Here is a 10,615-nt window from a genome sequence, read left to right on the forward strand (position 1 = left end):
GCTTGCTTTTCCCGTACAAAATACAGAACCAATAACAGGTATCATTTAAGCATATTAAGAATAAAGGAGATCGATTAAGATGGTGCCAACAGTTTGCTTGTAAGACTGATTGAAACTGGAATTTCAAATCAGAGCACTATGTAACGGGCAAGCCCTGAAGTTATCACCTCTAGTAAAAAAATAGCTCTGTTTATCTCTCTTCGTTTTAAATGCCTTAGGATGACGTGTCAACTAGATGAATAGGTAATTAATTCCTTTACTTGAAATTATCATTTTAATATACACATTCATATATAAGCACTTCACTGTCTGCTCTGAAAGTTCATGGCAAGTCTTCCAAAATGCACCTCTCTGTACCTTAAGAATAGATTGACTATTAGGCTCACAGAAACATTGTTTTTTGGTGTCCTGTGTTTATATGAATACTAACTTTAAAGCAACGTGTGAATGTTGTTTTCAAACAGCAATGTACATCCTAATATAAATCCATAACAAGCTGATGAAATGTAATTTGGCCATGTGACCTCAAAGACCGTGTTTGAATGGCGCTTGACAGTTGAATCTCTGTTAGGGTTTTTTTATTTCCATCCATGTAAATTTGCCTTGCATTGCATGCCAGTTTTGCAGTATAACTGTACTGATTTATGGAATTTTTATATGGCAGAGAAGGGTTAATCACTTATTTTCAGCATTATTACTGCAGTCAGTTCAATGGCATTACAGTACTTCATACCACTTACTCAGGATCTTGTTCATTAGAGCTAACCACACATACAAAAAAAAAGGTTCTTGGCTCCTGCAAAATAACTCTCACCTATTCTTTCAAGAAATCTGTAAAGTGTGTAGCAGGCTGCCTAAACCCAGGGATGCTGAGGCCACATTTACTTGAGTTTGTGGCTTGCTGTTCCTCTTTTTGTACAGCTCAGATACTCATCTTCAGTGTAAACTATGCTGTATGTTAGAGTCAATAGATTCTGGTATAGATTGCTGGCCAGGAAGGAATTTAACAAACTGGATCCCTCCTGGCTTCGTGTGTTTTGATGAAACCAGGAGACCCATCGCTGTGATTTTTTACAAAAGAGTAAATCCCACCAAATGCACAAAAGTGTGAGCAGATGGACTAAACCCACCCCCAGCACCTGCAGAGCTCCTCTTTGTAGAGCTGCAACTCTTGCTTCTAAGTTATAAAGCCACTGCTGTTCTGTGCACTTCACTTCCAGACAGTCATCTGCCTACGTTTTGCATCCTGGAAAGCAAAACTTCCCTCTTGAAAGGCGACATTAGCACGTCCCTGACTGGTTGGTATGTGATTCCCCCAGCGGAAAAGACCCAGCTCTGGCTTGTACGTGTGCGCTGGAAGTTGCACATGCAGACCCAGCTCAAAAATCTCTGCTAATATCTTAAAACCCTGCATAATGTCTTACCTGAAGAAACTGGGAATGCATATGCAAATACATATTTTTAAAGAGTAGGTTGAGGACAGCAGCACGAGCACAAGGCTGCGATGCTGCAGGTAGAAGGATGCGCGCTGGCAGTCCCTTCAGGCAGCCTTGCTTCTGCCAGAGAGCAGTTTCCATGGTTGCAGGAGCCAGGACTTTCACAAACATTCACTAAAAATAAAATAATTTGTGACACAGACAATTCCTGAACTGTGTAACTGTGAGCACTGACATTGCCAGACACAGACTTGTCTTTGTGTTTTGTTTCTCTTCAGGCTGCAAAAGAGACCCAACAGACAACTACTACCAAAGTGAGTAGGATGAGTCAAGTTATCTGTATGAATAATGCACTCAAAGGGTAATTATTCTCCCCATCATTTTCAGTCTCAAAGACAGTGGTTTAATTTCTTTATCGATTCATCATCTCTGTTATGAAGGGTGGGTTGCTATGTAATTCGCTTCCTCTGTTCAAGACATTACTTCATTTGAAAGGACAGGGATGCAGTCATAAGCTGCACCTTACGGCCGTGCGTGTGGTGCTCTCCTGTGCGCTTACCTCTTGTTGAGGTGAGGCCTGAACCTGCTGCGAGTTTCTTGTCATTCACGTGGTCCCAACAGCTTATGTGTTCATGTTTCTTTTTAGAGCACTGAACAGCAGCCTACTACCTCTGTAAAATCAGACAAAAATGTCCCTTCCTCTCAAGAGCCGCAGACGTCTAAGCAGAATACAAAAAGCCCCGAGCCTGCAGCCCAGCAGCAGGCAGCGGCCAGCGAAGCCCCCAAAGAGGTGACGAAGGAGAAAGCATCATCCACTCCCATGCCACTGAGCAAGCTCTTTTGGAAAAAGGTATGTCTGGGTTTTGGAGCTGGCACATCCCACAGCTCCATCTTCACACAGCATCAAGAGTTACAGTAAAGCAGTCAAATCTGCAAAGTTGAGCATATCCCACATGCGCAATGCACGAGGGACATAAATGATACATGCGGTTATAAATGCATGCATGAGCTTTGGGCAGCCACATGCACACATGGCTCATAACGGCAGTTAGACTCCTGTAGAAGAATCTTACAAAACTGTAATCTTTTAGACCTGCCTCTACTATTTTTTAATTATATTATAGAAAAGGAATATTACTTTGTGAATTCAATGTATTTGTTAAAAATCCCCCCGAGATTATAGTATTCTTTACTAAATTATATCATTAATAGAGATATAGCTATAAAAAAAAAATTTCCTTTCTGAGAACTGTTTGACTAAGTTCTAAATGTCTGAAAAACTGCAATCTGGTGGATCCATCCTTACTCAGCAGAATAAGTTTCATATGAGTGTGGATCAGTCTTTAAATTTGGGGACTGAGGTTGATTGCTTGGGAATTTTTTTTCTTCCTCAGGTTAAATAATGATTTCAACTAAAATTATGACTAACTTTGAAAACATGTTTCCATGATCCTTAGTGGTTTATAAGTTGAAGGCTTATTCTTTTCTTGTTTCATTTAAGAGAAGCGCTGTATTAAACTTTACTGAATCACTGTGTGTTGAATGACTGCTTTCCTGGGCTTCTGTTCAAGTTCAAATCCCAGAAATGAACTGCTTCCAAACACACAGATGTTGAGTGACTAGTCCTGCAGCTTCTTTAGCTGTATTTTCCCTACTGAGCAATGATCATGGGGACATAGTTTGGGTATGTTATTAAAAAAAAAAAAAAAAAAAAGATGTTTAGATATTTAGAGAGCAAACAGCTTGAAAACAATCTAAGCTTGAAACAGTTGTTACTTGCGACTTAATTACCTGTACAACTGGGCAAATCACATACTTAGAATGAGAGGGAAGTTGCGAAGAAAAAGGAGAGGGAGATTTTTATATAGCAATTATTACTACAGAAATCTCCTCCTCTGAGTAGTCTGGCATATTTGAAAACAGAGAGAAGAAGCAGGATGTATGCTGAACATCAGGATGAAATAAAAAAAAAAAAAAATTTAAAAAAAAAAGGCCTTCTAGCAGATGGTTGTATGCAGTTTCAGTGTAAAATTGAGAGTAATAAATCTGGCTTGAAGTTCAGTAATTTCATAATGAACAAGGTCTTTTGTGTTTGAAAAAGGAAAAGCATGTAAGAAGGAACATTTTCTTGCAGAAAAAGTGAAAAAAAAAAAAAAAAAAAAAAAAAAAAGTCTTATAAGGTTTTAGTAAGATTTCAAAAGCTTATTTTGAAAGATTAACCCAAACTAATGTAGTTCTAGATATTTTACTGCTCTATATAATGTAGGTTCTGTCCACAGTGAACACCAACTCCTTCATCTCATATTAGAGCTAAACTAAACTAGGTCTAGGTCTTACAACAATCTTCATTGTCCTGGATTTTCTGGGATTGTTCTGGAAGTCCTGGGATTTCAAACATCTCAGGAGCATAAACCTTGTACTAAAACTGTCTTTCACTTCTATATTCATAACGCTAAATTTAATTTATCCGATATCATGATCAGCTGCCTACATCAGTAAATGGAAAGTGTTGTAGAGAACTCTCTACAACTCCAAGCAGGTTTGGGTTGCTACCAAAAATATTAAGGGCTAGTTAAATTATTTACGCAAACGCACCGAACTACAATAGTATGGGAAATATGAATTTGTAAAATGAGCCCATTTCTGCTTTAGTTAGAACTTCTTGGGAATGGAATTGTGCTGAGATCAAATCTTTTTGCAAGTTTTCTGGAGTAAAGTTCTGCAGTAGAGAGCTGAACTTGGTCATAAGAATCTAAAAAAAAAAAAAAAATCTGCCTGCTTGAGCATTGAATCCTTACCTATAAAATGCTGATGTTGTTTTACTGGATTTTCTTGATGAAATACTATATTTCCTTTGATGAAAGACCCTGGTGACCCAGTTTAAGCTAAATAAAATGAGGATAGATGTAAAAAAATAATCCCCAAACCAAAAAACCACACAAAAGTCCTTAGACTACAGGTTTGCCTCAGACTCAGCTTGGTTCAAAGATTCTGTGTCTCTTCTGCAGTGATTTTATCTTTCTTTCTGGCACACTTAACGTACTGCCCTTTTGCTAGGATAAAGAATCAAGGCTAACAGCCGTCCCAAATAGGTGTATAATTCAGAGTCATGTGTAGTTTTTTCTTTTGAACTAACAAATAGCAACCACCACACTCAATAGATCCAGGATTCTCTTTCCAGGCAGTCTCTTAAATATCTATCTTCTGATGAGCTTTCACTTCAAAGTAAAGCTAATGAAGTGCCTGTCAACACATTGCAGTTAACGCTGCTGCTCTGACTACAGATGAATAAATATGTAAAAGAAATAGGAAAAAAAAATCTTTATTCAGCTCCTCAGATGGAAACCACTTTAACTGTATTTGCCCCATTTCCTGATCAGTCTGCACAAGAATTTTCATAACTCAAATGTTTCTCATGCTAGCACGTTTGGGTTTGGTGGGTTGTTTGGGTTTTTTTTTTTTGCAAATACTATGGAATACTAATGGAAAATTTCAGTTAGTAATTTCCCATATTTGTTTTGGAAATCTGGTTTCAAGACCTTGTACATATCTGATCAGGGCAGAGAAACATGACGCTTCATTTATATCTGATCAAAGCATGTCAGTAAACGATGGAGGGAAGTGATTGAGGGAGTATTACTTAGACCGCTCTGAATTATCTTTAAAAGCTGATATACTTTTTAAAAACTAGAATTTTAAGCTGCTGTAATTCTGTTGCCATACAAACACAGAAAAATAATCCTCTTTTTACTGAGGGGTATTTACAAACAGCAAACTGCTTAGCTATTAAGTGAAGCAGAATAACACCTTTTATCGCTGAGCTGCATCCATACTTTGCCATATGAAAGCAAAGATAAATATTTGGGTTGAGAGTGTGAGATAAATGTTAAAATTACTCAGAACTTACCAAGTTCCCACAGTAGTTTAGCTGCTCCCTTCCTGGTACTACCTATCAGGCAGGAGAGGAGATTCTGGCCATTTTTTTTCTGGGTAAATGGATGAAGGAACTTGAAAAAGAATTCCCCTGGTTGAGGGAGTGGGGAGGACAATAAGTAATGGGCTTTTGGGGGCCATTTCACAACCTGACTACTGGCATAGCTGTCATCCTTATGGTCAGGAGGGTCTTTAACCTTCTCAACCCAGGGAATAAAACCAATAGGACTTACGAGTCAGAACCACGCTCCTGAGCTGTTTACAGACCACTGTGGTTTAAACCATAAGCTGGCAGTGGTTGATGCTAATTAGTTAAGCTGTTATAGCTCAACATCTGCTGAGTGGCACCTTCAGATAGCAGCTGCAGGTCACAGGGGGCTTCAGGGTGGAGGTCCGAGAGCACGTCGATGGCTGAAGCTGAGCTACCTTAAGTGCAGCAACCTCTATCGCCTTTGCCTTGGCAAAGGAGGGCAGGAAGGTGGGTTAAAGTCTCTCGAACCCTTCTTGTTTCCTGCCTGTGAGTCTGTGAGTGGCAGGAACAGATCTCAAGCATGACTGCTCTTTTAAGTGGAAATTTCTTGAGCAAAAGGTCATCTCTCATATATATTGTTAAGATGAAAGAAAAGCTGCTTCATAAAGAAGGTATGACCCAGGAAAAAGAGAAGAACTGTTCCTTGAGTCTAATGAATGCAGTGGGGAGTGCCAGTTCAGACTCTAGCACAAGATCAAAGCAGGGTATAGTGTTTACCTCAATTTTTAAGAAGGATGCAGCAAGCAAAAGGAAAAGTCCTATCAAAGTTATCCAGGTCACAAAATAAGTTACGCTCTCATAAGGCAACAGTTTGTATAGTCAGGAGCCTAGATAAGAAAATGGTGTAGTAAGAGTTCCCCAAAACAAGAACTAGAAAACTCAAAGAGTAGACACAAACTTTCCACCATAACTGTTTCAAGTAAGTTTATTACTAGGAGAAAACTAGGGAGACTGTTATTTAACAGATGGATAAATGCTTCCCAAACACAGTGAAACAAAGAGTCTAGTAAAAAGTAAAATACTCTCTGTGGTGAATTTATTACAATTTCTGTCTAAGGAAACTGGACCCATGAATCCAGCAACCTCAGTTGATACAATTAGGTGATAACTTACCTTTATGAGAATACTTATGCATTAAATGCATTAAAGACTTATGAAGCTGATAGAGCTGGGCTGTTTGCAAATTGTTATTATATACAAACTGCAGGTTTTGTCCTAAAAGTAGTCACAAAACTTGATATAATTTTGTCATTCTTCCAGGTGATGTAAAGAAGTAACTTAGCTCATTGCTCTGGAGAACCATCTAGGTTAATGTAAAATTGTTGAAAGTTTACTGGCTTTTTATCTTTGTCAAGTTCTTCCTATTACAATTTCAATTCTTGCCAGAAACAGCTTGGTGATTCTCTTCAATGTATAAATGGAAAATATTTTTTTTCAGTTTCTTAGGGGAAACAGGTACAAAATTTAAAATCTCTGTTCTTAAAAGTATGTCAGAAAAGCTTCTTGGCTGAAAGGAGTTTTCCCTTCTACTGAAATACCATGCACAGGCATCCTCAGCATCTCTGAAGTACACAATATACCATGGTCCTGTGTCATCATTCTCCAAGAATGTGTCACCTTGATCAGTCTTATTTGAGAAGAGGATTTTGTGATGCCTCTAGAGTTTCCTTCTGTCCCAGCATATCTGAATACCCTGATCTGATTTCGTGGTAGTTATGGAACCTCCAGCCTTGGAGATACTAAAAGCTCAACTTCACAGGTTCCTCAGCAACTTTGAGCAGGAGGTTGGACCAGGCCTCCAGAGACATCTCTGAGATCATGAAATCGTAAAAGAGAGTCTTCAACATCAGTCTTACAGAGGGAGATGGGTATACAAGAATGATTCCTGGAGATAATTATAAGAAATTTGTCATAAAAATTTTAATAGCAAGCCTAAGATCTCAAATAAGATAACCTGTAACTTCTGCAACAATTCTGATATGCTTAATAGTACCAAATTAAAGTAACTGCATAGGTATTTTGGATATCTAAGTTAAGAAAAAAAGAAGTAAAGATAAGGAGTTCTAAAACAAGATTTAAACTTTCCTAAAGCCTCCTATGGAATCCATTGAGAACGGTATGAAAAGCCACTGATCACTTTAAACAAATCAGTCTCTCTGAACAGTTGACTGTCACTTAGCTCTTTATTTAAATAGACACTGCCTTTCAGAGTTTGGCATCTCACCCCAGGATGTGTTTGTTATCTGCAGTGACACTAATGCCATTGCACAGACGTAGCTTGAGAGACAAAACTCATTTGGGTTGCAGCTGTAACAGCGTAGCAGTAATATGATCCCAAACTGTAATCTCTGAATGATGAGCTCCCAGAAGCTAGGTTGCTGCTTTATTGAGCCACTGTTTCAACTCATGCAATGAATCATTTCCTTCAAGCAAATAGATAGTGAATTGATTATATGTATGTGTGAATACGCAGAAATATAGTTTAAAATTATTATAGATTGATTATCTCAAAAATTTTCATAAATATAAATTAATTCTACAATTCCATGGGGAAGCAAGCTGTGCTGCAGTCATCTCAGGCAGCAGGGGACAAGGAATATTTATTCCTTCATCGTTCTTCTCCCCCCTACCCCACCCCCAAAATATTTGTTTCTTCCACAAAAGAGGAGTAAAGAACAAAACAAAATCTCTTATGCTGCTGTAGAAGTCCATGGTGAGTCCCCATCTTGCATGTGGTGTCCCCTTCAGCTCAGAATATGATAGAACTAAAAGGTATAACACTGAGAGAAAAATGCATAAATATATTGAATGGCTTCTGTATGAAGAACTACATTAATGAAGATTGGGGGGGGGGGCTCAGAAAGTAGTTGGCAGAAAGGAAGATGACAGCAGCATACAGAATGACTACTGTAACATAAAAGGTGAACAGAAATATCAGTCATTGCTCAAAATAAAGGCAGTAGAGGATCAAATAAAATTATTTCGTGAGAAAAATACTTTAAAAAAACCCCCATACTTTAGCTGTAGACTCCTTTGCCACAGGGTGCTGCTGGATGTCAGGAATTTATATCAACTCAGAAAATGCTTAGCTAAATTTCTGTAGGAAAAATTCCATCAAGGGCTATTAAACCAAAGAGAATACTACATGGGAATCACCAGGTTGAAGACAATTGGAAAAGTATATGAGGGCAGTAGTACTGTAAGCTGCTGCTGGAGGAGGCATCCAGTTTTTGCCAGAGTCAGGATCTGGGGCTGGGGTGAATCTTTGGTATTGTCTTTTAAATTGTTCTCATGTTCATGCGACTAAAATTAATTTGGTCAGAATAACTATGAGTATGAATTACACGTGAGTTCCTGTAAGTACATGTAAAAATTGTGAAATATCGTTCTGAGATTTATTTACAGCAGTTCTTTCCTCTAGTAACCACAGTACACATTTCAGCTGTAACTGTGCTGGTTTTTTAAGCAGTAGCGTGTGTTTAAATGCCAATATCTACAGTAACTGCTTCTGTTTGATTCAGTATTGGAGGCTGAGGGTGTAATTTGTTCTGCTTTTATAATGTTCTGCACCTTTCTGTAATAGGCTGAAAAATTATACGGGCTTGCTCCAGGTCAAATTACCTGGTTATTAGCATAATAGCTTATTTTATAAAGAAGTATCTTTTTATAGCTTCTTTTATAAAGAAGTATCTTCCTTCTTTATACAGTTACAGTGGGATGGGAATTAATTAGTGGTTCTTGAGGGCACAGAAGAATGTTATTTACCAGGGTGTTTATAAAAGGCAGAGCAGCCAGCTAAGGAAATGCCTGTTCAGCCTCCTGCCCGGCTCTGCCTCCACCTCCTACAGCAGAAATGTGCCTCCTGTTCACATACTGTGCTCTGCACAGGTCTCGTTCAGTCAAACACCCCGAGCATCCCCAGGATAGCCTTGAGAAGGCTGTGGAATGAGACAGGCAGGAGATTAATCAGTAAATTTTACAGGGATCCATATTTCAGAGGAATTTACAAACCACACGTCTCTAGTTGAAGTACTGCTATAAGAGAAGGAACTTTCCGGTAATTCACAAAAGCTCAGTGGGACCTAGAACCCTTCTATAAAGGACACATTGCCAAGTACCCAGCAGCTTTTCTTGAACTCAAATGAGGGTCAACACTATCAGTGAGGGTGGCAGTGACCTGTGGGATTAGGTGAAGTAAACAGATGAGCTACTTCACTGCCTCGTACCTCAAGAAGTCATTTGTATTTTTGCAGCTGGGAAGAGGAGCTAGTGCTGCGCATGTGACCAGCCTGAGAACGCTGTGGCTGGGACCCTGCACTTCTGTATTTCACTAAGAGTGCTAAACAGAGTTTTAACAGTTAATAATGTCCATGGTCTTTTAATTAATCCTGTTCCTGATGTTGTGTGGAAACTCCTAGGCATGATCTTTCTCATTTTTACTGGTTTTACCTATCATGTCCTCAGGGGACATATTACTGTACGTAATGTCATGTAAATTTTCTTTTTAAATTGTAATCAAAGATAAATTATTGTGTTTGGGAACTGGTACTGCAATTCAAGAACGGCTATTTCTTCAATTTAAACAAGTGCTTAAAATCCCACCATCTTATATACTTTTTTAAAACTGGGATAAATCAAATTCCCGAAGAAACACGTACAGATACCGTGAGGCTGAGAATGCTTTCGTGCCACATTTTCTCCTCATGTACCAGCTTACTGCACTGCTTAAAAAAAAAAAAAAAAAAAAGAAAAAAAAAGAAAAATACAGCTCATTGATTAAGTCTGACTGTTTTTTCCACTTTCTTAATATTTACCACAAATAACCGCAGAACGCATCGGAAGAAGCGGAGATCGTAAGCAATGAAAAAGCAGACGCGTCTTTAGAAGCTGTGGCTCCTGACAAAGATGAGAGTAAGAGCCCAGAAGCCGCAGAAGTGAAACCTAGAAAAGAAGAAAGTAAAACCCCCAAAGCAAACCTGAGGAAGTTTTTTAAACTGGTAAGCGAGACACCCCCTGCAGGGCTGAGCGCGGGGGGTTCACTGCGGGGCTGGGGTGGCAATCCTTGAAAAACCTTTCGAAAAGAAGTGTCTAAGCGCGCAGGAGGGGAGTCGTGCCCTTTCCCGTGGGTGCCTGACCCCCACCGCGCCCCCGCCGCCATTCCGCGTTCTGCATCTCCCTCTCGTGGCTGCTCCGGGAACGGCTCCGCGCCCCGCGC

At 39.2% G+C, this 10,615-nt stretch overlaps 1 protein-coding gene across 4 annotated transcripts in view; it reads left to right on the forward strand.

Annotated features, from left to right (window-relative positions):
• BCAS1 (breast carcinoma amplified sequence 1) overlaps positions 1-10,615 on the forward strand; it is a 52,902-nt gene that overhangs the window by 26,000 nt on the left and 16,287 nt on the right. For all 4 annotated transcript variants that reach the window (XM_026862157.1, XM_026862158.1, XM_026862155.1 and 1 more), the window contains 3 exons: positions 1,715-1,750; positions 2,083-2,286; positions 10,230-10,397. In XM_026862157.1, the coding sequence (XP_026717958.1) occupies positions 1,715-1,750; positions 2,083-2,286; positions 10,230-10,397 (408 nt within the window). The remainder of the gene's footprint in view (positions 1-1,714; positions 1,751-2,082; positions 2,287-10,229; positions 10,398-10,615) is intronic.

Source organism: Athene cunicularia (genome assembly GCF_003259725.1).
Source record: "Athene cunicularia isolate RWA chromosome 20 unlocalized genomic scaffold, athCun1 chr20_part1, whole genome shotgun sequence".
NCBI lineage: Eukaryota > Metazoa > Chordata > Aves > Strigiformes > Strigidae > Athene > Athene cunicularia.